Below are 27,262 nucleotides of genomic sequence, written 5' to 3'. Positions count from 1 at the left end.
ACAATGTCCCCAGACAACCGGTACCAGTGCTCAGTCACCTTCACAATGAAAATAAAAGTTCAGATGATGTTGCTGATGTTCAGAGGGACTCACTTGTGCCTCTGGTCTTGTCACTGGGCACCAGTAATAGCCTCTTCACACCCTCCCCTCAGATAGTTTTCTTTATTGATAAAACCTCATTCTCTAGTGCAGGTTGAACAAACCTGGCTCTCTCAGCCTTTCCTCACAAAAGAGATGCTCCAGTCCCAAAATCATCTTTGTAGCCCTTTACTGGACCCTATCCAATATGTTTATGTCTTTCTTGTATTGAGCAACCCAGAACTGGACACAGCATCCCCAGCTGTGGCCTTGCTGTAAGCAGAGGGGAAGGATTCCTACTCTGAATCAGCTGGTAATGCTCTGCCTACTGCAGCACAGGATGCCATCAGGATTTCTGGTGGCAAGAGCATATTTCTTTCTGAAATCCCTGATGAAGGTATATGGAAACCTTCCACATCACTATAACTCATGCGTGAATATAATTCATAGTGAGAATCAGAATGCCTGATTATCTGAGAAACTGAAATGCTGAAGAGAGAAGCAAGTGCTTTTATAAGTCATGTTACTTAATAAACAAATTCCAGATTGCAAATAGGTATCTTTTATAAAACTCTTCCATTTAACCAGAACTTCTAAATTCATAATACTCTAGACATTGTGTGTTAAACAGGATTTCCATTTGTATTTTGACAGTTGTTGGTTTTGTTTTGCGCATTTTTTATTAAAAGCTAAAGGATAGAAAAAAATCCCTTTTTGGAAGGGACCCCTAGAGATACAACCCTTGGCTAAAAGCAATGTAAACCTTTCCCTGAGGAGGGAAATTTTACAACCTTAGAAATTTGTTCTAATGCTTGTGAAAATTTTATCCTTATTTCTAATAAAAACTTCTTTCCTCACAATCTCAGTCCATTGATTCCTACAACCATACACCTTTCTGATGAGTCTGATTCCATCTTATCTGTAAGCTTCCCCCAGTTAGACTCCTTTACAAATCAGTAAAATGCCTTCCACCCATCACCTCCCATCCAAACTCTCTTTTCTTAAGGATGAAAAACTCATCTTTCTCTGTCTCTTCTTGTAAGAGCATTTGCTCCTGCCCCCTAATCATCTTGTTCATCCTCTGCTCAACTTAAATCAGTATTTCAATGCTTTTCTTTTACTGGGAACCCAATATGCTGCTTACTTATACAACATAATTTATTTGAACCATATTCTTGTAGAACACCGGGAGGGCAATGAAATGTAGCTGTCTATAGCTACACAATAGCCCAGACTCAGATACAACAAGTATTCTGAATTTTTACAAGCTAAGTCTTTTTTTACCAATTCCTTACTGTCTTTTTTCTCAGAAAAAAATTCATGAGAAACAATAACTGCATAGAGTGACTGGAATGCCAAATAATGGTTCTGAAAGGCTAGCATTCAAATCCAGTTTTAGGTATAGTAATTTCCAAAATTCTGCCCTTTAGCTCTTCCGTGGGACTCTGAGATCAGGATAACAGCAGCTGACAGAGAATTGTAATGATGGGACAGGTTCATCTCTTCTCTAAAGTATTGTTTACACTTTTAAAAGCAATTTCGTACACAGTACAGATGGCTGAAATAAAAATTAAAACTTAAAAGGTTGACCCTAAACAGATGATTTCTTACAATTCAGACCCCAGTAGTTAATCAGACTCCCAGTGCTGATGGACTCCCCACACTGGGGAAGAGATACCCACACACTATACTAAAGTGCATCTCTCTTTAGGCTCACGGTGTTTCATTCAAATATATCAAAAGAATACAGACCATTTTGGAGGAGTTTACAATCTTAGAAATGTGATGACAAAATTATGACTATGCAAAAATCATTAAAATCCTTCTTAAGCATGCTATTAAAAAAAAAATAGAATTCCAAGTTCAACAAATTGTGTGAAACATTCACTGAGGACAACTTCTTCAATGTCTTCCACTACCTAGTACGGCTTTAGAAAATGCAGTTTCTCTCACTGAGCGTGTCCTCACCCAGGCTCAAGTACAAAGAAGCAAAGACAAATAAAATTGTTATTCTAGGTGCAGAAATTCAGACGCTGAGTTGCTACAACCTCAGTTAAAATTTTCTGATGGGATCAGGAGATGTGAAATGGACGCTTAGGATAACTGCACAAAGTCCCAAGGAGAGTATCAAATAGTAAATATTAAACCCCAAATACTGAAAACAAACCAACTAAAAGTACTGCTACCCACAGTTACCTCTTCAGACATTCTGAAATAACTTCCAGTAACAGTTCTATCTTACCATTATACCTGTAACACTATTGGCAGGAAGCCACAATTGGCATTTCAGGCAGGAAGCCTGAAAAATACTTCAAAAATACTCTTAATTTTAAACAAGACGGTAACAGAGAGAGGAACTGTTGCTCAAATAAAGTTATTCTTTTCTAAAATGAAACTCTCTTGCTCCAGCTTCTCTAGCTGTCTTTGCAGAAAACCAAAACCTATATGCATGTGGATACTTTCTAGCAAGCTACTCCAAGTCATATACTCTAAGTGGTTTAGGAAAATCTTCCTCTCAAGAGAGAAAATAGATTTAGAAGGCAGGCAAACTTTTACTCAAGATAATGAACTAACTTATTTCCAAATTCCAAAACAAAGCATTTCATTTCCTTCCTGCAAAATCAATTCTGTTCCTTATGGAGTATCTGTTGCAGGAAAGGATGCTGTTTGTATAATGTATGTTTTTAGTGGAGGTGATTACTTTGGGTACAAAACATCCCGTACTAACATTGTTCTCAACACTGGGTAATACAGACAGTAGAGCTAATCTTCTGTCATCCAGAAAGAATGGCAGGCTTGTTAAACTTATATCATCATCCTCTCTGAAACACAGTAAAAATCACTGTTAGAACTAATAGTTTATTAGATCAAAGGTACCATCAACAATATCAATTCTGCCCGGTAGTGTTAACAGAAACATGTTTTACAAGTCCTACCACTGGGCATCCATAACTTCCATGCTGTAAAACTGTGCACATAATTTATCTTGCAACCTGTGTGTGGGAAGCATTATCCAGGCAAAGCTTCTCACAGTCTGACAAAATGCTGTAATTTGCACTGTTCAAATGATTGAACAAACAGACTTTAAGCAATCATCAACAATAGTTTTTATCTTCAAACATGCTAAAGTGTAATACTATGTGAGAGTAACCTATTGCTTTAAGATCAGATTTGATAGAATACAAGTAAATGAACAATTACTACATTTTAAACTTGTCCACATCTTATCTATTACGCCTAAGTATTATTTAAGTTCACATTTATCTTTCACATTTTTAGCAATTTCTCCACAAAACACTCCTAATGCTTCCATGGGCAACATCTTTGCTTACACATAGCTTAAACAGACATTCATTCCAATTAGGTGAAGTAAACAGAAAACAGCCATTCATAATTCAAGTTACTGTCATCTTTTCTTTTGCATAGCAATCAACAGCCTGCAAACAGCTTCCAGTTTAAGTCTCTCACATGCAGTTGATGACAGATAGGTGTGCCAACAAATTCTCTTTTCTGCATCATGGCAAAACAAATTTAATTATTCCCAATAATACGCACAATATACAAAAAAACCTATGTAATAATAATTCCAACAACGTAGATTCAATAACTTGCCATGTTTCTTTTCAATGTAAATGTATTGCTACTACTCTGCAAGGCTTCCTAAAGTTTAGTCTAATATTTTTCTATACTATAAAAAACATCTGTTTACAACGACACATGCTGTAATGCCTTCCAAAAGACTCAATTCAGATAAATACACTCACTGAAATAAGATTGTAAGAAAATGTGCTGGTTTTTCAATATTGTATTGTATTTAATATCAAAACAGAAATGGATGTTGTTTGAAAACTTGTAGCACATAATTTTTTTAAAACATTCTTATTTTATGTGTCTGTTTATTACTTAATTTCTTAAGATGCACTTGCCTAGTTTGCAATATTTGTTTTTTCACTGAGAAAGTAGCTGATGAAGGTGTTTTCTGATGTTTTTTACATAAAAACCACTACAGTGAAAAACCACCATGAGCCCTGGGACACCTACCAGCTCCTACTACTCTGCCTATGTTCAGCATGTCATGTCCTTGCCACACAGCATCACTTACCACAGGTAGACAACATATTGTTAGTAATGCCACAAATGATTTTTAAAGTTTTCTAGGCAGCTGCTGAAAGAATCAGAGACAACTTCAAGAAACAGAGTTAAATGTTGAAACTATTTTTCCTATTTTGCTCTTCAAAACCCTAAACTAGAAAATCCCTTGAGTGAAAAGTCAGAAAAAGGCTACCATCCCTTCTAGGGTTAAAAGATGCTTTTGTAAGATTTTTAGGTCAGATTAACCTTTTGCTCACAATAGGGCTGGTTATTGGTTTTATTTTTTACTGTCTTTAACACAGGTAAAAAAATCAATATGAAGCGAGACAAAGGGCTCTGGAGGCCCTGGCTGCACCAGCTTTTGGTTTGGCTCATACACAATCCTACAACATGCTGAGGCTGGGAAGGATTAGCCTGCTTGTGTTGAGTAAACCGATGATACTCAATAAACAGTTTCTGTTGTAAACCCCTTAGGACGTGCAAAGCCACACTAGTTGGCATTAGACCAGATAAGCTGCCGAACCAGCTGTAATCTCATTTAGACCTGAGCTGATCCTCCTGTCCTTTCATTCCACAGGATCAAAGCAAACCACTGAGGAGGCAGCTGTATTATAGCAGCAGTGCTTGCTGGATGCGGCAAACATTTCATAAATTCCTCTCCTTGAAGCAAGCCTGCACATAATCTACCCAGAGCCAGTTCAATCAATGGATTTCTGAATTCATTAGTCTTATTATTACAGCATAACTGTTTTCTCCACATAGTGTTGTAGCTGTTGCAAGCCAACTTTGCAAAACAGCTCTTATTGCTGACCATTTCTTTCTGGTAATGTGCCTTTGCATTTTTGCAGTGTCACATGAAAATGATTTAAATCACTTCAATGCAGTATTTTTTTAAAGACTAGAAATAAAACCAATTCACGAATATTCAAGTAGGAAGCCTTGAAATATAGTACACTCTTCCAAGCATAATTACTGGCTACCTGTTTGAATGCTTCCATGCATCAGTAATAAAGACCAATGTTTTCTGAGCTCAAATGATAACAGCAAAAGTAGATTATATCATTGTAGCAGTATAAATACAGACAAAAAAATACAGAAGCAAAAGGAATAATTTTAAGAAAGATACTCCTATTTGTCTTTTACTCTTTGTGTTCTCTGGAATTAAAAAGAAGAAATATTTTCATTGTTGAAGAAATTAATAGCACAACTTAGGAAAACTGGAAAACCACATAAGCAACAAGTCTTTTTAAACTAAGCAAAAATGAAAACCAAGGCACTGGATCAAATAAGACTAGAGGGTGCAACATTCGATTTCTGTATCACATTTGGAGTTCTCATTCCAGTTGGAATTATAGATAAAAAATATTATAGTATAACTTTAGAGCTTTAGAAGAACAGAATGTGTAATTCAGAAAATGCATCAACTGATCCATTTTCTACCAGTGAACTCTGCAATATAGTACATATTCACAGACAAAGTAAAATTAGATTTTTTACTTACAACAGAATAAGGAAAATATTATTAAAAATATTTTTCCTTCCTTTTAATTGCTAATTATGTTTATCATTATCGTAAAGCTTAAGTTTTCTCATACAGCTGCATTGGGAAAAAAATGGATGTAAAAAGAATTATGCACCACAGCACCAAATTTTTTAAGTCATATAAGACTAACATTACTGATTCTTGGATCACTCCTTGAGGAATGCGTAGTAGCCAGAGAAAATGTTTGATGTGAAAAACAAGGAAGGCCACTTAACCCCTACAGTTAAGGTAAAAATAGTAGTGTTTGTGACTTACTGTTATTTGCAGCAAGTATAAATATTCAGCACATTCATGCACAAACTGAAAAGTCAAGAAGATCTCTCACAGAAAACTCCTCTGAGTTTCCAGAGCACAAGAGAAAGATTTGTATTATCTTTGTAGGTACACCCTACCCTACACTGCACGGATCTATTAAACATCTGTATCTGGCAGCTCATGTTTTTTTTAAGAGTATAAAAAAAAGTTCTAGTAATAAAAATATTCTATGAAGTACAATAAATTCAAAGTTTAACACATGTAAATGATTTTTACCAGACTACAGAGAGAAGATGTTTAGTATAAAACTTTTTCAAGCACTATAGCACAGATGTGCTGGAGCATGTCATAGGAAGCTGGCAAAGATGAACAAAAGGTATTTGTACCTATCACCTACAGATGTGTAAAAAACTCACCACACATCTCTCCCTCAATCAGAAACCATCTGATGTGCTAGTTAATGATTCCCCTCTCTTCACTTCATTCTTCAGACATAAAGGGGTCCCATTTAACATAATCACTTAATAACAGCAAAGTGATGGGTATCAGAACTCTAATTCTTCTAATATTTGCAAAATCCAGCTCTTTGTAATAATAATAACACCATGATAGCAAACTGTAAAACTGTGTAATTATACTTTAATTGTATTGTGAGGCATGCATTAATCACAAAGTTTAAGTACCAAGGATGGAATTATAATAATTCTGTAAAACAAATTTAAGCTAGCTAAGTAGGTCAGAACCACTAGCATGCAACAGGAGACCTCTGGGAATTTATCAGTTAATGGCTATTTATGTGCAAATGAGTGCCCTCCAACCCTCCCAAATCCTGTGTAGCTGAAGGGTATTTCTGTTAACCAGGAGCATGCTTAACTGCTGAGGCATAAATTAAACCATTTATTGGAATGATTTTAATTCTTCTCTCCCCCCACCCATTCTTACTACTCCCCTCCACCCTCACTAGCAGCACAATTTACAGTATTAATTTACATGGAGATACGATTGCTTAAGAGTTTTCAGAAATTGCTCTGTTTCAAGAAAGAGCAGGAAAAAGAGAGAGAGCAGTAAAAAAAAAAAAAAGAGGGAGAGACAAACTTTTAGTAAGAGACAGTAGCAATGCTACACTTAATCTTCAAATCTTGGCAGGTCGAGCCAATAGAAATTCCAGAGGTTCAGTATCACATCAGTGCAGCGGAAACGCTTTCATAATGCACTTTAATGAAATGAAATTCTGTTTTACATCCTCACAGAATCACAGAACCTTTTAGGCTGGAAAACACCTTTAAGATCATCAAGTCCAAACATTAACCCAGCATTGCCAAGTTCACCACTAAACCACGTCCCCAAGTGCTACATTTCCTTTTTTTCAATACCTCCTGGGCAGCCTGTTCCAGTGCTTGACAACCCTTTCCACAAAGAATTTTCTTCTAATATCCAATCAAAACTTTCCCTGGTGCAACTTGATGCCATTTTCTTATCTCACATTCTAAATTTGGAGAAGACAATGAAGCTCAAGGGGGACTGCATCCACTGTATTTTCTGTCGTAACATTCAGACTGTACACATATCAAAGGTTTTCTTTCAGGAAAGAAAATAACAAAAATTTCTTGGCTGCAAGGAAAGAACACCTTCAATTTTTGAGTTTGACTTGGAAAAACTAGTAATTTTTCATGTCTTAGGAAAATAGATACCTTTACAAATGACTCAGAATCAAGATGTATTGAATTTTCACTGTGATGTAAAATGGGGATGATTTACAGACAATATAAATGATTTCTCAACACTTATAATCATAGCAGTAATTCAGTACAGCAAGGCAACATAATGTAAGCATAACTTTAAGATTCACTTTTAGACTTATAATTTCATATGCTTGGGGTTTCTTTTTCTTCCCCTAAGCACATGCACACATATTCTTGCAAAGCCTAGGATCCCAGAACAATAAAACGGCAAAAATCTGATTATCCTAGCATCAATTAACCACAGCTCCCCATTACCCTAAACAGGGTCACATCTCCCCAGTGCCTAATAATTATATTGTAAAGTCCCCTGATTGCCTGAATATATTCACTCTCCCTATGATATTTGGATGATCATGGTTCTGTTACAGTTAATTATTATTTAAGAGATGATAATGGTACATTACGCTGTCATCTTTGCACCTAATACAAAAATCTACATAAATGGACAAATGCACAGTTTTTCCTCACCAATTTAAGCTGCTGTAGAATACCCTTTAATATAAATAGGTGTGGTGTGAATCCCTGGGAGGAATTCCCTGGGAGCAAACCTTTAGCAGCTCTAAAATATTTTTAATAGGCAGATATGTGGAACATTTACTGAAGTATTTCCAAAGGCACACCTCCCATAGCTAAACAATATATTCCTGTCCAGAAAAACAAAAGAACATCGATGAAAATGTTCAGTTTTACTCTCATGGTTGACTTTTTGTAAGGAAAACAAGACTGCAAAAAGCAGTAGAAGGAAACCTCATTGTCCTGGCAAGCACATCTGTACTTGGCTGTTCTTCCCTTCTCCTGCCCCTCAGTAAAGGCTGACACATCCCTGGCAGCAGGACGCTCCTGCTGCGTGCATAATGGCTGCTGTGGCTGCCTGTGCAGCCCCTGCACTACCACAGAGAGAACCAGGAGCTTGCTGCCTCTGAACAGACTTGCAAGCACACACATTAAACCAGACACTTCATATAAGTCTTTGATAACGGCCAGAAATTAATGAATGAACAGAACTATCTGACCAAAAATAAGTTCACTCCTGTATTTTTAGAAGCATTTAAGACATCTGCATTATTAGAGCCTGTGACAAGCCCGTGGTTACCGCCCCCTCCCCCTTCCCTACAGTGAAGGGCTGCAGCCTGGATTATGTCTGTACCTTACAGCCCTTGGCAGGGGCTCAGTATTGCCCTCAGGCTTTAATTAACCCCGATTAGAGATAAACAGGACCTTCTGGTTGTGAAAGAGGGAATATACAGCAACCTTTAGCTTATCAGGCAACTAAGTAAACCACAACCTGCTTTTACCTTTCTCTACTTGTTCCTCCCAAAAAATAGAAATGTTAGGAAGAGGCCCCCACAAGACCCTGAGATGATGCACAATGAACATGTTGCAGAATATGGTTTCCTCTTTTCAGTTTGTTTTAAGGAGGATATATATGGTGGTCTACTATTTTGGGCTCATTTCTCACTAGACACATTTTCACTGTCCCTTAGTGCCACTGTAAAGAAAGCTGGAGCATTTCGCCGCTGGCAATTAGTGCCACTTGGACTTGCTCCAAGTCAAATAAAACACAGCAATGTACATCTACATGCCCTGTATCAGTGCCTAAAAAAGCATTTGCAAAGTGATTTCTAGACAGATTTCAAGACTCAAACACAAAACCACCAAAAACCATCACCCTTTCCAGCAGAGCCACTGTCTAGTGCATACAGTAGAAGTCATCTTTACACTCCCACCCCAGAAATTCAAAGAACAAGTAGGCTATAGTAGCACCAAACAGGTTCAATTTTTCTCCCCCAACAGAAAAGAGAAATTAAAAAAAGCTCTAAAAAATGAAAATAAGTTTGATTCCACAAGTCTCTCTTGAAGTCTGCAAGAGTGCTACATTTGCAGCATACTTTAAATAACCACTTTAAACTTCTGTCCAAAATTAACCAATTCTGTCTTCACTAGCATGAAGAACAGCAGAAAACCTGTAACATCCTTTTACATACTGGATAACTTCTAGCATGTCTCCCCTCAACTCTTCCTAGCTGAAATCACTTCCATCAAACTTATAGAAACTGCCTAGTCTAGTCATTAATTTCTGTGACTCTCTCCAATTTTCAATTTATTAATAAATATTTTATAAAATGTCATATCCAGAACTGTATACAGAACACTGCAGCTAAAAACAGAATAAGCAGCTCTTCTCACCTGTGGGAGTTTTATTAACACACTTCACAAAAATATTTAATTCTTCTATTATTTTTTCCTAAAGCAGAGTCACATTAGGTCCTGCTTTGTAATATCACACAGGCTGGACATAAAAAAAGTCACTGTTAAAAGTTAGCCAATAGATTTCAGTCAAATTTCAGATTTTTTGTGCAGATACTAAGGTCTTAAAAACCCAAATAAATAAACATCCTCTAAACAGAGGTGAAAGCCTAAGTATCAGGTTCACTTCCCACTCCTTGTAAGATACAAAGGAATCCACTTTACAAACAATTCCAATTCACAAACAATTCCAGTTTTTCCCCCTGCACTAGGCAGCACCTTGCTAGAGCAGGGACAATCCTGGACCTTGTAGGAATCTGTGTTACATACAAACTCAAATCCTACATTTTTTTCATCTAGTACAACTACTTGTGCTAAACAGTTCTTTCTTTTCAGTGATCTGAACAAATGCCATTAAACACTGATCATACTAAGATTACACAAGTAGCACTGAAGCCTTACACTACTGATGATTTTTATGACTGTTTTCTCTCTCATTTCCATAGACTCACACCATTTTACAGAAAAACCGTTTGGACTTTTAATGCTGCTGTTTTCTTTTTTCTGCTTCTTTTTTGGTTAGGATACCCAAGAATTAGTACACTAGAAGTTGTTTATGTCCAAGAAGAAATTCAATCATAAGCAAAAGCATCCTAGGGGATGAAGAATCAAATAGTATATACCCAGAAAACAGGAAAACACTAAGGAGTAGATGGAAAACACAATGTATTGAGATTCATCCCTTCTCTTCACTTGGCCATTGCTTCCAAGAGAACACATCAATTTGTTTTTGCTGATTAGACAGTTCCAGAAGTTGGTAGCAAGAGTTGATGCTGACAGGTTACAGCTGTCAGGAACAGAATCTGAAACAAATTTGGAAAAAGTGAAGCAAGTGGCGATTTCTCATCACTGTAGCTATTAACCAGTTTCCAAAGTACGAGTGATGGTGGGGGGGGAGGAACAAAACCCAAAAGCTTGTTCTACTGAACCACTGAACTGAAGCTTTCAGAACTGCACAAAGTGCTTCAATCTGTGTTGTGTCCAGCATCCAGCAGGTGCTTTTCTTGCTCTTTTTTTTTTCTCCATTAAGACAAGCACATTTATCTGTTTGGTTAGCATAAGGATTCTCCTTGGAGTTGGTTCAGATTTTTTCCTCCACTTTAAAGGTCAACTTTCTTTAAAACACATAGGCACAAATTAATTCTCCTCTCCAAAGATATCAACTCCCATCTCAGGGGCTAGCAATGGAGACAAGAGCACAAAGGGAAGTATTCTGGGTGAAGCAAAGCCAGATGTGTCTGGTTCAGTGCACATAATTGACTCGTCTAAACATTCTTGACACATCCAAGACAGTGGCCTGCCGTTGTCCCAAAATGTGCACTTGCTATTTAATCAATCAGGTTTCTGATTGTCTGCCGAGAGCCCAGAAACCCCGGGCACAGCTGGGCACTTGGGCAGGCAGAGGCAGGGCGGCCGGCAGGCAGCTCCCCGCGGCTCCCTCCATCCTCCCGCGCAGGCTGGCAGTAGGAGGCAGCATCGGCTCTGCCAGCAGCAGCTCCACACCGCAAAGTACTTGGGAGCGGGCTTCATTCTTCTGTCATTATATAAGCAAGATGACACTGTTCTCTAATCCAGCCAAAGCTGATAAGTACCATCAACCTGTCACTTCCTACATTTCAAATTCTAACATTGCAGCATCAAAGAGTTTTTACATTTCGATTTCTTTTGCTGGCAGCGGTCGGTAGCCTCTCATTCTCCCACGGTGTTCTAATGCAGCATTTGCACACCGGGGTTACTCCCAGCCTGAATAGCAGGTCATCCCCTACTCACTGAGCTCATCTGCGGCCCATGTGCTAGGCAATTTAGATCCAATCAGCCCTTATTTAGCTCAAGAGTAATGAGCAGCATAGTGACACAGACTTAAGCCTGACCCTCAGGACACTGCTCATCAAGCAGTAAAACTGTGACAAAATCATTCATCTTCCACCCGCTGGCAAGAAATAATACTCGCACTCACTGTATTACTTTTTCAAGACATAGAAAAAAAAAAAGGTCCTGAATTTTCATGATGTGAGACATTAATTTGCAGAAAGCTGAATTCCCTTAAACCCCCCTGTTGCTATGAGCTCACCAGGGGGAAATAGGCCTTAGGAGACTGAAATGGAATAAAGAAAATTGCTTCAGCTTTCTGTTCATTTTAAATAAGCCTTAAATCTGACATGAGATATCCTAAAGAGAGAAGAAATATAGATCTTGTAAGGTAACGAAGAAACAATCAAAATTAAGAGATTAGAAGGCTACTTGCATATAATGATTTTATTGGCAAAAATATTTCTTTTGTTTAACATCCACAACAAAAAAACTACTCCATATGAAAAGCCATTCTCACACCTCATGTGAAGAATAAAAGGAAAACCGAGAGGAAAGTTAATTTAGGGAAAATAGTTTCAGAAGTGAGATACTTCCATCAGAAAACAAATCTCTGCTTTATGTCCTTCAGGGAGCACATATTTCTCTAAACAACTGCAGGGTCCCAAGCAGCAGGTTCTCAGTACACCTGGATATGAATTTACTCTTTTTTTCATGGATTTACTCTTTCACAACAGAAGTCTTGTACTGTTGTCAGGTAGGCTACAGAAAGCTTATGTGGATTAATTTTTGGAAGATAAAATGGATACAAGGGAACATAAAAAGTGTTTCCATCTGTACCACAGGGGATTGAACTGTGTATCTTTATGATTCATGTCTGAGTACTAGATCTGAGTAGCTTTGGTTGTATACCAAGTCTGACTTTTTTGGGGCATCAACAATTAGAAAGGTTTTTGATAGCTTTTAATGTTTCAGTTTGCTCCAAAGTGATTCTAGAATAGAATAGTAGAATGGAATATTGCAGTAAGAAGGGATGTAGAATGACCATCTAGTCCAACTGCCTAAGTAATTCAGCGCTGATCAAGAGCTAAAGCAAATTATTAAGGGCAATGTCCAACTGCCTCTTAAATACTGACAGGCTTGGGTAACAACTACTTCTCTGGAAGTTAGTTCTAGTGCTTGACCACTCTCTTAGTAAAGAAATGCTTCCTAATGTCCAGTCTAAGCCTCCCCGGTGCAGCTTTAAACCACTGCCACATGTCCTATTAGTGGAGCCCAGGGAGAAGAGCTCAGCACCTCCCTCTCCACTTCCCCTTCTCAGGAATCTGTAGAGGGCAATGGGGTCACACCTCAGCCTCCTTTTCTCCAAACCAGACAAGCTCCAAAACCTCAGCCACTCCTCACAGGACATGCCTTCCAGCCTTGTTGCCCTCCTTCTAAGGCAGATGCTCTCTACTATATCCTAAACATCAATGTGAAATTAATGTTAATCAATTGTTCAACTTTCACATGTCCACCTACTGATTTGAGAAAATGGGCACTGAGAAGGGGAAGTGAATATTCTTGCAAACCTGAACCAGTGACAGACACATACAGGAACTTTCTATATGCAAAGTATTAGGTACACATTTCCAGTATATGCTGTTGTCTCATTTCAGTTCTTTACACAGTAATAGTCTCAGAGCAGAGGAGAAAGAAACAAAACACACATTAGGTTTAGGTAGTCAGCTATGAAGGTCAGAATACAAGGGACAAATTTGTAAAACGTTATTCTAGTCTCCAATAAAAACGTGAAAATAAACCTCAAATACCACAAAGAAGAAAAGAAAATCCAGTGTTAATTACCAGAGCCACACCTTAAGGCAACAACTGTAGCTAAGAACACACACTGTATTCCTTCAGAAGGTGGCAACAGACTATTTTTAAGGATTTAGACATAGTAAACCTCTCAAAATGCTGCTGTGTTCTAAACCAGTGTTTCTTTCTCATGCATTAGAGCACTTAGAGACTAGATTTTCGTTACACTCATTTAAACAACAGTTTTGTTAATGGAAACCTGAACTTCAAAAAAAACCAGTAAAAATACTTTAAAAGATTGGTCAAGTTAACATAGCAAGGCATGCTTGCTCCCCAAGCATAACATATTTGTTGTAAAGTGAAAAAGGAAAGATTTCTTTCCTTTTATTCACACTGGTGAACCAAGTTCACAGCAACTTTTAGTGGTCATTCATTAAGCTTGGGAGATCTTAGAGCCAAACTAACATCTTCTGACTCTCAGTTCAGCGGCTTAGTCACAGAGTTGCCTTCTGTGCTTATCAGGACATCACAGCTGGTAGCTCTAAATATCCTCACAGGATGGGATGGGTAAGCGAAGATTCGTGATCTTCCAAACTCTTCTGAATACAGTTTTCAGAAGCTCAACATCAGAAAAAAAGATTTTACAAAGACTAACACTATAACCCCTGAGGGGGAAGAAAAGAAGGAGGGAGGACCTTTCTGTTCTCCTCCTGAGCTTATCTACTGACTTACACAGTAACAGAGAGGGGGAGAGATGCTTCTGTTGGTCTCGAAAAAGCTTCCCACAGGCTGTTTTGATGGCAAATATAACTCAAAAAAAAAATTACAGATGACAGTACATTTCCATAGCAAAGATATACTGGATAATCCATTCCTATTGTGGTTTCTCTCACAACCTCAAGGCTAAACACAGTAAAACAGATAGAAACATCCAGTTCTCCTGTTACCTGCGGCCCAATTATTAATGTAACTTTCTACTAGAGACAGGTTTACTTGGTCAGTATTGCTGTAAGAGCTTAAGAAATTTACACACTGAAATTTTCAAAAATTAGCAAAAAAATATAAATGGGGACAAATGCACAAGAAGTGTTTTCAAAGTAAAATTACCATTTATTATGGTATTAGGTTAGTGGTACTTCTCATTTCTCCTATGGGAATCAGTACCAAGTCTCCCTGAAACTAGGCAAAGATGTTTGGAGTACACCTGGACATGTACTCACATATTAGTCCTGTTACTCTGTGCTAATACTCAACAAAACCCAAATGCCAGGATGACAATAATAAGAGAAAGCTCACGTCAAAGCAATACCCCATTACAATATAAGACATATTAGCATGTTACAAACACTTCTTTTGAGAATAACATATTGCAGTACCAGCACCTACAGCCGATTTCTCTGAGTCTTGTATCCATTTTTACAGCAAGTTCTGCCAAATCTATTTAATGCCTGTATTTTTATTAAGCTAGGGCTTCTTTTTGTGCCATGAGGCACTCAGATGACAGACAGATAGTGCTAGAGATTTGGAACAAATGAAAGTACACAAAGGCAAACATCCTGCATTTACCTTTCAGTAAAAAAACCAAAACAACAAAAAAAACAAAACAAAACAAAACAAAACAAAGAAACAAAAAAAACCAAACCCAACCAAACCACAACAAAGCAATTAGGATTTTAAGCCATTGTTTTAAAAGAGGAAAAAAAAAACTGAAAAAACTTATGTCTGAGCTAGAAGCAGAAAAAATAAACATAGGAAGGAAGCACTTCATGTTTTGATTTAAGGGAGTTTCTTGATTAAATACTGTTTATTTTACATGCTTTTTAAAAGGAGACAGTATTAAAATACAATCTTACACTTCACAGTGAATCTTACTATGAAGATCAAATACTTGCAAGTGCCAGCAAGTAGCATCTTGATTCCAATTACCTACTCACCACGTATCAAAAACTGATAAAAATGAGTTGTCTTGCCAAGACAAAGTTCTATTTAAACATACGGATCTCAAAATAATCATAACGGTAACAATGAATAAAAAGTGGTTTAAGAAACCTTATTTTAAATAGTTTAACCATAGGTAAATACAAAAATCAAAAGCTACCAGTACTTTTCTAGCAGAGAAGAAAAATACAAGAAAAAGCTGGAAAGGGTTATTTTAAACAGTGTAGTGTAAAAACAGTGAAGGTGGGGGTCTCTTTTCAGATGTTTTTTAAGAAAAAAGAAAGAAAACAAGCGCACTTTCAAATCCTTGTTTGCCAACTTTTAGCCCAGAGCAAGTTTTCACTGCTGTTACAAACCCTTGAAAATAAGGGTTTATAATGGAAATGCTGACAGACCCTTAACCACAGCAGCATGAATAGCTATAATTAAAGAAGAGCTTTTGGCTACACCTCACACTGACAATGAAAGACTAGATTTTTTTACAGTATCCTCAAATAAAAACAATTGGGAAACCTGGAATGAGATTCCAGCAATCCAACAAGATATGTTTAAGAGGACTGCTAAAACTATTTGACATTTTAAGCTTTAAATATTGAGGCACTTAGTTAACACAACCAAGTCAGTATTTTCATAATGCTACTTAATCATCAATAAGAAATGCTCCTGTGAGCCATCATCTGGGGTTAGCAGAAAGTAATGCATGAAGTTATTATTTCCTAACAGCCTAGAGGGAGCTGCTTGTCTCTTTAATCAGTGATCTCACTTCCTTCCTACCTCTAAATTCCCTATCATACAGTTATAAAATTATTAAGAGTGCAGTGTACAGAAAAATTACATTTATGAAAGGCCTACTATCTTATATCAGTCTGGATTTTAAAAACAAGCATTTCATTCTTTTCTGGGTTTGAAAACAGACCAGCCCTAATCAGTCTGGTCACTTCAGTAACACTTTAGCATCTGGTTAGCACAAAGTCATCCATATCTTCAGACACAAAAAAATGGTTTTAGTGTTGTTTTATTTGCATGGCAACAGAGGACTGACTGTTTTCAGTGAGTCTGTCCAAGCAGGAAAATCACTAACATTTTCCTGTTCCATACAGCCTGAAGATCGAACTATTTTATAAGTGTAAAGGAATTTATTCCTCTGTACATAGGATAAATAGGCTGGTAACCATAACCAAATGTATAAATACTGAAACTGAAATAAAGAACTGTTAAAAGCAAGGCTCTAGAAATCTCCCTCATACCAATTACTATTTGAGCATGTTGGTAATTCAAATATTTCAGCAGAACTACTTTGTGTAAAAAAAAATACTAATACTGTCCTGTACCTTGTCTGTGATGACCTGAGAAGTCTAGATTGAACTTCCATGCCCTCTTCTCTGTGTTACAAGAGGGCCACATAACCCCCAGTCCTGGAAAGCTTAAAAATAATGCCAAGTTATAAAATAGGCAGTTTTTTCACCAGTCTCATATTTATCCCTATTTCATCTTTAAAAACAACACAACAAATGCTGTGTATTAGCTAATAGAGAAAATGTCAAAGTATATTTGAAGTCTCCAATTTATTCCAGGAAATACATTCAGTTGAACTGAAATAATAAATAATAAATCAACTAAACTTAGTTTTGTGCTTCATCTTTTTTCAAAAGACTGCCTGAAAAACAGTTGTCTTTGGATCTATAAGCTATTGACAGCTGCAGTCAAACTACTAGACAATAACAAAGAACCTAGTTAAAGAAAGATCTTGCATATGGGCCTCAGTATTCCTATTATGCACTCTTCCACAGCTCTTTACACATATTTCAGTCTTGCACATTTGAAGTAATGGCAGATCAATAGCTGCCTCTTAATATCTTATGAAAAAAAAAAGCAGTTTGGGCTTCAAACTGGAGGACTGCTTCTCAAAGGCATCAGTAGACAAAAAAATATGCTTATTGAAGGGCACTGTGGATGTTGAAAAATGAACTAGTACATCAAAGCAAAACTGCTTGAAAGTGGTAAAATATGATTTCCTTCTTCCCTATCGAGCCCCAGACAAGTATTTAAATCTCCATAACTCAAGTATTTGAATGCAACCTTGGTAAAAGAAAAAAACCAGAATGGAAAGTCTGAAAAACAGTATATATTCAATGAAGAAACAAAACCAAAAAAACCTCACCTCCCACAATTAATGTAATCAACACAGACAATAATTTCCAAATTTCCTGTACCAAAGAAAAGATAATATTGTCTGAAATAGAAGCAACTGGATGACTTTCTAAAGAGACATTAGTTTACAACAAAACGTCAGGATGTCAAACCTAATCTCCTGAAATAGTAAGGAAGCATTTCAAAGATTCTATATGCACTGAAGTATTGCTGGATTTTGAAATTTAACATATCATTCACAGCCCTTCAGAGATTTCTCTTTCCATTTACTCAATTTCAGTAAAAAAAATAAATTAATAGGACCCACAGTTTAACCCTAAAACAAAATGCTGGTTTATGTCCACAACTTAACTGAATAACTTACCGAAGTCTTGCTAGAATGACCTGAAGACAATTCAGGACCATGCTCAGCTCAGCTCCTCGACATGCAGGCAGCAGCATAGTAAAGCCATCATTTAACAACTTTTCCTCAGAAAGGCTCAAGTAGCAGCTAGTCTCAAACACTTCCTGGACACCATCTATGTAGGTTGATAGCAGAGTCCAGAGATTTTGTCTCTGTATGTAGTCATTTTTGGTTACTAAAAACTCCTTTGCCTTCTCACGGAAAGCATTTGAGATTTTCTCAGCCAGGGCACTAATGTCCATACTCTTCTCAACGTAAATTAAAAGGAAAGCAAAATGACCTCTCCAGATGAGAGCTCTCCGAGACGTGGTGATGGAGGATGGAGTCAGAAAATCCAAAAGATCCAACACCCGATTCACTATATCTTCTGTCTCCACAACAATTGCCAGCATGAGGAACAGGTTAAAAAAGTTCTGCAGCCCCACTTCTGTCAACTCCTGCATTCTTTTCCGATGGAACTTGGAATAAATTCTGCATTAGAAAAACAAATAAACCCAGGAAAGAGAAAGTTTTTTAAAGTATGCAATTTTCTATCTTCTTGAGTGACTAAAACTGCATTTTCATGGTTTTAGTTTATGATTATCTGCTTTCAGAAACCCTTAAATTTTAAATACTCTTTTTTCTCATTACTCTTATGGCTACTGGAACGAATATGTTTTTGCATAGTTTCTGCTTTTGCAGTTCTTGCAGTTCTGCTTTTGATTTCAAGCCACATTGTTTCCAATTGGAGGTGCAGCCTAACCTTTCCCCCTTATCTAACCTCTAGTACCAAGCTGAGCACAATGTTATGAGTAGACTCTCTACTCTGTCTGCAATGGATGTCCTCCATACTGTGCCTTCAAATCAATGAAGTTTAGCCCATGAGGGTTCCTAGGAAAGGAAGCTGTCAAGTGGCATTTCTTTGCAAACCATTCCTGTACATCAACTTCTTCCCTGGAAACTTCTTCATTTCCACATGGAAATCAGCTATCGGTTTCTGCTACTATGTTGCAATGCTGCAGCTGCAGTGATCACAGTCTCACCTACCAAACCATCACTGCAGTAAAAGGAAGATTTCTGATGGAAAATTCCTTTTCTCCACCGTGCTTTGCTGAAGTCTGTATCACCTTGTACTGCACACCTATGGTACGGACAGGTTTGAAAGATAAGAGACTTAACATCTCCAGGGAGGGAGATGTTAAGAAACTTTATCTGCATTGCTTACAGGACAATGCTCAAGTCATACACAGCTGATGGTGACAAGCACTGTGACTTTGAAACTTTAAAGTGGTTGACAAAAAGGAAAAAGCTTATACAAAGACATCTTTTCTGGGATCTTTGCTTGGATGTGGACTTTTATTTAAAAATCACCATTCCTACAACAGAGGAGTAAGATGAAAATGGCATAACTTTTTGATCTTTGTGTTTAAAATTTTGGGTATATCCTTCACCTTTAATTTAAAATAAGTTCCACCTACAGTAGTTAAACATCCATAAGTGCTGTTTTCCTATTCTGTCACCTGGAAAATAGTTGGAAGTGGTGTTGAGGTTATCAAATCTAGCCACCAAAAATTACAGCAAATCCAATTAATGTTGTTTAGTAGTAAATTACTACTGACAGGCATTTATGTTTTTCATGCGTCAATTAATGCTTGGTTAGCTGCTGAAAACAAAGTTCATTCCAAAATCATAGCTGTAGGCTGTTAAATTTTGCTACTTGTTAATTGATTTTTTCAAGGTAGGAATGAAGAAAACTGGTTGAGCAGACTGATGCACTGTGTGTTGTGTGTTATTATTCCCCCTCTTAAATTAGGGAAAGTAACAAGTTACAAGGGCACAAAAAGGTAAGTATAAATTCATTCCAGTAAGAACAGAGTAGGCTAATTATTTTTTTTTTTTTAAAGCAAGACACTGATACAGAATTCAACAATATATTCATTTCTACATAGCTGCAGAGATTTATAAATCCTAACTTTAGTGACTGTAGCAATTTCTGGAGTGTACATAGACATTAGGCATACGGTTTTTGTCTGATAGCCAAGATAACCCTTCTTTATGGAAGAAAAACACCACAACTTTGTAAGGTGTGTACACAAGGGAATTTTTTAACATTTATTACTTGCGTACATGAAGATCTTACTAATGCTTAATAAAGTTTCAATTAATTATATTATTACTTAATAAAATCATCTTTAAAAACTCAAAACCCTAAACCAAAATTTTCTCTATCTAATGAAAAAAATTAACAAGTCTGTACTAATCATTACAAGTGCTATCCCTTTACTATAAGAAAAGTCTCATGGGTTCACTAAGCATCTAAAACATCAAGACTTTCATTTACAGCATATACATTTTGGTTTTTTTTATATCATGACTGACTGTATTTAATTAGTATGTTTCAAAATTAAGTGAAAAATCAAAATCCTCACAAAAATACTATGAGAAATTTTGAAAACCACTAAAAAGAAATAAAACATTTAAATAAAAATGCAGGTCTAGCAACTGTCAGTCTGCATGTTCTTGAACAACACATGGCTTCCATGCAGCTCAAACACAATTTCTGTGCTTTAAATTACATTATCTGTCTTGGCAACTGGGTTGTACCACTGCACTGGTTGCCAGTCTACCAAATCCCTGGCCAGTGGGACAAAGTAAATCATGCAATGCTATGGATACCAAGGTGATTCTTGGACCCAGTTACAGCCTCAGCTGGCAACAGAAACTTCAGGGAACAACTGCTTTCTTCAAATTATGAGTCACCCTGGATCCCTCACCCCCTTTACTTTGTCATGAGCAGAGTGCCCTCTGCCTCGCCTGAGGCTGGAAAGGGCCCCTGACCCACTACACTTGTTACAAAATAAGACAAAATAATAGCATCCATACCGTCCTTTAATTTGTTTCCAAGGATGCACACCATTGTTTTCTTCTTTCATAATCCGTGCCAAAATGCTGAGGAAAATGAAGTAACTGTTGCTGGAGTTATACAGAGAAGGGATCTGTTGTTCGCAGCAGCAGCGTTTCACCAATTCAAGCATTGACAAAGAAGTCTTACTAACATTTGCCAGATCCTTCAGACCAAGCCAAGGAATAGTAAAGCAGCTGTTCTAAAAGAATAGACGAAAACAGAAATTTTTTTAAAAAACAATAACTGCCAATATTACAAAGGCAGTGAGATGTACTCATTAAACAAACAGCAAATTTAACAATACTGCCATTGACTAGGGAGTTTCACAGAAGTATAGCAATCAAGCTTGGTTACAGGAAAATCAGAATTAATAGGTAAAAATCAAGGACTGTCTACATGCAATTCTACATTTTTATATATTCATCTACTTACCAGATTCTTGCTGTAATAATCCCAGAGTATGGTGACAACAGATAAGTTCAAATCCCAGAAGCTACACAAAGTCAAACAACACTGAAGATGCATCCGTAACTGTTCCTCTAACACAGCAGTCTTTAAAAGGAAGTAAGAAATTAATTGTAGGATATATAAAACCAGTACTACCAGACTACTCAAAGTAATTTTCTAATATAAAAGATATTTTAAATTATATACTGATGAATAAATGCATCTGCTAATACAAGCAATGAACTCCAAGATAAAAGCTGACAATTGCCAGTGCTGGTTGATCCCAGAATCATAGAATCTCAGTCAATTAGGTTAGAAAAGACTTCTAAAAAGGTTCATAGGAAAGAAAATAGAAAATACCAACAAATTGAATACAGTAAAGCATCCACGTGGTAACTGTGGGATAATGAAAGTGCAATTCTTCTCATCCAGCTTTTGCTAACACTGAACTTTCATGGGAGGTAGGATATTAAGAGCTCCATACTCTGACTAAACTAATGTGTTTAACCCAGCCTATTTTAGGCATATATTTTAGGATGATAATTCCTGTAAGGGCTTTACTCTCTTCACTGCCTACAAAAGTGGTTTAATGGACCAACTTGTGTGCAGTTGTCTTAAGAGTAGACTTTCATGTGTGTGAGTCTAATACTTTTACCCCATGGCAGGGTTGTGGGAAGTAGATGATCTTTAAGGTCTTTTCCAAACCAAACCATTCCATGATGCTATGACTTACAGTGCTGCTTCTTATGACTTGTTATGTCTTGGTTTTTTTTCCTGTTTTCATTGCCACACAAATGAGTGTCACTTACTAATTTGTTTCTACCTGGCTATACATTCATATGGAAAACTTGACTTGCTACGCTTTATCACAACACTGCAAACAATTATGCAATCACCTACAATAACTTCTAACCACATGTGCCTTCTCTTCTCATGAACAATTAATGTAGGGCATATGGCTCCTAAAGTGGTACATTCCTAAAACAACTTAAAAATTGAAAAGACATTTTCAATTGTCACAGAAAATTATATATTCAAGACATTATGTGTAAGATACAAAACCCAATGAAATAGGAAAGTAACTTCCCAGTAAAGACTCATAAAAAATATCCAGAATAGTAATTCAAATGTAATAAAAATGCCTACAATGAAAGGTATACTCAAGTATTTTTTTAATATATGACATAACTATTAATTCAATAGACTTCCCCCCAAAATAACAACTTTGCACCAAAAACAAGGGGCAGAACAGCTGCAATTTTTTTAACGAATAAAAGCAGGAGTCTTGTTGCAAAACAAAAAAAACCTACAGCTGAACATACCTATTTCTCTAGAGGGATCTACCCAGTTACAAGGATGCAAAAAACCAAAACAAAAACTAAACCAAACAAATACACCAAAACACACACCATTCTGAAAGGGAATGCGGTCTTGAAGTTGTATTTTGATTCTAGAGTTATGTTTAGGATCTAATTCAACAAACAATGACTGCTTAAGTTAAATTAATTCAACAATAAACACAGCAGTTGAGCAGCTTCAATTTGAACCATTATTTATCTGTCCAACAGTAGTTTTAGAACAGTTTCCAAAAGCAAGATAGCAGTGAAAGCTTTATCTCAAATTTAATATGAAAGAGTTATCCAGACTTCAAATATCCCTGGGATTAATAGATTCTCTCATTGCTCTTTTGCTTAAAATGTTCTCCTGCACTGCTGGAAATACTATCAGAGCTCTTGAGGTAGTCAGCTTTTTAATTTATCACAGAAGGGAGGAACACCTGATACTATCAAAATGATAGTACTATCTAAACATAACATTTTTCTCTTATGACCTCCTACTGTAGTAACAAAATTGGTTTTCCTAGAAACTCAAAAAATACTTCTCTATCTTTCAAGGTAGAATTAAAAAATACAGCAAAAGTATAACAAAATTGAGGCAGAAACGAAACAGCACAAAGCATTTCTTTTCCAAAATGAGAAGTCTAATAAGACAGACTGCTATTAGTTCTTGTGAACAAAAATGCTTTTGATTCTCATAATAAAACTTCATAAACACAAATTCCTCTTATATTGACAACCCATAAATTTAGTCAGTTTAATGTTGCCTAGTAGACAAATACAGTTATGATAATATTACTACTACAACAATTTTCTCTCTGTAATACAAAAAGCATTGTAAACCAGCTTTTTGTCTTCCTTTGGAAGAAAATTCCAAATTACAGAAAAGATGGGAAACACTTCATACAACTAGTTTCCCCTAAAATGCCCTTTTTTGTGATAGAACTGGGAGTTTTTTCACTTGAGCAATTTTCTTCAACTCTTATCCACCTAGAATTTAAAAAGAGTGATTTGAGGCTGAAGAACTCAGTTGTTGGTCAACTGTTTGAAGCTGAAAGGATATATCCAAGGAAGAAGCACACCACACTCGCCCAGGTATCCATGATTGCTCCTATCTTCTCACAGGGTGCTTTTGCTTCCCATCACTATTGATCCCATAAGATGGACAGCACCTTCACATCTTTTCCTTGCTCAGCAGCAGGCTGACTGAATCTTAAAGCTCCTATCTGGAACAGGGCATTGTGGCACCCCTCTAACACCTTCACTTGGACGTGCAGCATCTTCCTCTGGAGGTCTTCTTAACAACCAAAATCCAGCATATCTTGGATTAACCTGCCTTAGGCTCTACTGCCTGAATGTGGACCATTAAATGCAACAATATTACTGAAACTACCAAAATGCTGCAGATTTAACACTGGTTTAGCATTTTTGTATCCCAATACTTAGGATACATAATACTTTAACATCCCTAGGACAGCCTAAGGATGTTAAAGCTAACTCCAGCTTATGCTCCTTCATGATGCTCTGTTAGCCTCAATGGCTGCAACAGTGCCTACTGAATTATCGTTTCACAGCACAGAATTTGAAGCTCACATGAAGAGAAATCAACAGTCACTGGTAGGAAATGGATTATCAATTTACCTTACAAATGTTCTGCACCTTTTTTCAGATGCTTTTGAACAGATAAAACTACACACACTTGATTTCTTCTTCATTTCCCCCCATTCAGTGTAAATTGCCATTCTTCTGAGCATGTACAGTCTACAAGCTATAGGGAAATTAGGGAGTAACGAGTACAAAAAGATTATGAGGTTGATGAACATACCACTAAATATAATTAGTTTTTAAATTTCCGTATACCTAAAAACGAAGTTTTTAACTACCAACTCCCACCCTCTCCAGCAAACAGGTGATTCAGCACTATTATTCCTTTTCATTTATTTTGCACAGCTATTGCTGTGCATCTTTAGTAGATAAGAGGCTATATGCTGAAAAGGATGGCTCAGATAGGATTAACTAACAAAGTCACGCCAAGTGTTAATAGGCAGTACCAGCAATTCTGTCCTGCTGTTCATTCAAAGGGTACTATTATCACTTTTACTTTTTCCCACTTTTCCAAGTTCCATTTCATTACTGACTTCTTGATATCTCATTGCGCTTCTCATTACTACATTTTCTGGACTCAAAAATACTTAAGAGATCCAAAAGAATAAGATAAAAGGCAGGAGTGGTCACATGAAGCTGACAGATCAACAGAGAGATGGACAAGTCTACTGGCAAAAGAATTCTCCTTCCTAGACACTATCAAGAAGGCTACTGTGCAGGGATAGGGAGCAGGATGCATGTTCTAATAAAGTCCTACATTCACTAGTGCATGCGCATATAGGAATTAATGTTCCCCAAGGAGCACTTCCCTCGGGCAGCTAACTCCATAATGCAAGAAAAAATAATGAACAAATAAAAAAAGGAAATAAACTAGATGGCTCCTTAGATGGTTGGTCTTTGGCAAATGAGGGTTTGTTTTAATTCCAACAGTGGTTGCCTTTGGAAATTAAAACACGTATTTGCTTCATATTACTGTGTCATGACTGACTCAATATGCAAGTCTTCTGAACTTGGCTACTGAGTTGCCTTTCTAAACTGTCCACAGTTCGATACTTTTCTAACAGAAGCATTAAAAAAATCTATATTTTATGTATGGTCTACTTCAAAGTAATCTTTATTCATAATAATAAACACAAGAAAAGGGGATTATTTTGAAGTAAAAAACATTAACTACAAATGTCTTCTTACTGTGTCTCAGGTTGCTGCCATACAGAAGATGCAAACAGGAAGGTGGCTAATAAGCTACTCAGTTTTTATGCATCTTATTTAAAACTCTCCAATTTCTCTTACAGGACAATAAGCATTCAATAAGTAATGTCATCACTTGCGGTTTTAATGTATATGCAGTTTATATTTTCAGTCATATACTACAAAACCATTCAAAAAGACTTAATCTTTTGAGCTGAAAGACTACATAGCCAAGCATTAAAGTTTATGTTTAGAGTATAAAACACCTGAAAAATCATGCTATCATTTCAACTTTCCTAACAGCCACAAATATTTTCTTGTTGAAAAGTTGGAACAAGTATTGTTCTGTATTCCATCCAGCTTTATCTACAGTTGTTGTTGGTCTATGAGCAAGATAGTTATAATAATTTAAAAAACTGAAATAACTGATTCCCCTTCTGCTTTCAACAACAAAATTTTGCAGGATTTTTCTTAATTTCATATACTAAATGAAAAAATAAATTCCATAGACCAAATGAAAAAATAAACATGCTTATTCTTGTCTTAAACACACATAAATAAAGAAATTATTTTTACAGGCATTGCCGATACAACATTTGCAATTTGTACCATGCAACTTTAGAACAAATTTACAGAGCTACAATGTAACTTATTTTAAAAACTTGATGAACAGCATATTTAAAAGCATATTAAAAGGAGGTCAATTCTGACCTCTGGGCCATGAAGCATTGCATTAACAGTTCTGCAAAAAGAAAAATGATAAGGTATGAAATGAGTGCTCAGAAACTAGAACCTTATCAGTAAGAGTTTGATTCAAGCCTGTAAGACAAATTGCTCAGCAAGGCAAGTCACCTTCCTGCTGTGATGAGGATATAGCTGAATTTTCAATGCAACTGACTATCTCCTTCATCATGTCTCCTCAACTTGATATCCTTACATTCAGTATCTGGTTTACATTTTCTAAGCATCCAGTTCTTATTCTGAATACATCTTGTCTGAGAAGCCATATACTACCCTTCCAGGATAATTATCTTTTTTCTTTATCTGACAATTCAGCATCAAGCACAAGCACTTTAAAGCAAGTGGAACTGCTAACAAGGAGGGAACTGTACACTGTCATAGTTCAGCTACATCAAAGTTGTTCATTTACCAGTGACAAAAACACTACAACTCCAAAAATACACTTGTTAGTTGGACTCTGTTTCATGCACTGTCTTTTCCTGAAAGCATCTGTGACACTTTCCTTGTTCATTATTCTTTCCTTTATACACTTACTTGAGCATCAGTGGATTTTTTAAGGAGTTCTTCCACAAATTTCCAATTGGATTCCTTCTGTTTCTGAAAAATAATTATCAACATGAAATTGCAATTGTATCCTTTATAGGAAGCAGGATGTACTAACATGAAAGTAAGTAGGCAAAATATTTCCAGAAATATTTAATTTCATGACAGAATACTACAGTCAGAGCTTTTTGTTATATGAATGTAATTGATATCTGTCCTAAAAATTAGCCATCAGAAAGCTAATAAAAAGCAAAAAATAAAAAGTATGCATCTTGAACCATTTGCAATTCCAACCTTCACTTTTAATGGAGATGCAAAACATTCAGGCATTTATTAGTCCAAGCAGTATGCCTTACAGTTTCTTTCTTTAATGTTCTGTAAAAAGGAAGCAGTAAGGGCTAA

The 27,262-nt window shown here is 36.5% G+C and overlaps 1 protein-coding gene across 1 annotated transcript in view; it reads right to left on the bottom strand.

Annotated features, from left to right (window-relative positions):
- The window catches only part of MMS22L (MMS22 like, DNA repair protein), an 88,973-nt gene that overhangs the window by 37,483 nt on the left and 24,228 nt on the right, over positions 1-27,262 (bottom strand). Inside the window, exons 11-14 of the mRNA XM_083858456.1 lie at positions 26,852-26,914; positions 21,432-21,551; positions 20,978-21,198; positions 18,077-18,586 (exon numbers count right to left, since the gene is read on the bottom strand). Coding sequence (XP_083714582.1) covers positions 18,077-18,586; positions 20,978-21,198; positions 21,432-21,551; positions 26,852-26,914 — 914 coding nt within the window. The remainder of the gene's footprint in view (positions 1-18,076; positions 18,587-20,977; positions 21,199-21,431; positions 21,552-26,851; positions 26,915-27,262) is intronic.

Source organism: Zosterops lateralis (assembly GCF_965231275.1).
Source record: "Zosterops lateralis genome assembly, chromosome: 3".
Taxonomy (NCBI): domain Eukaryota; kingdom Metazoa; phylum Chordata; class Aves; order Passeriformes; family Zosteropidae; genus Zosterops; species Zosterops lateralis.
This window is presented reverse-complemented; position numbering and strand designations above follow the sequence as displayed.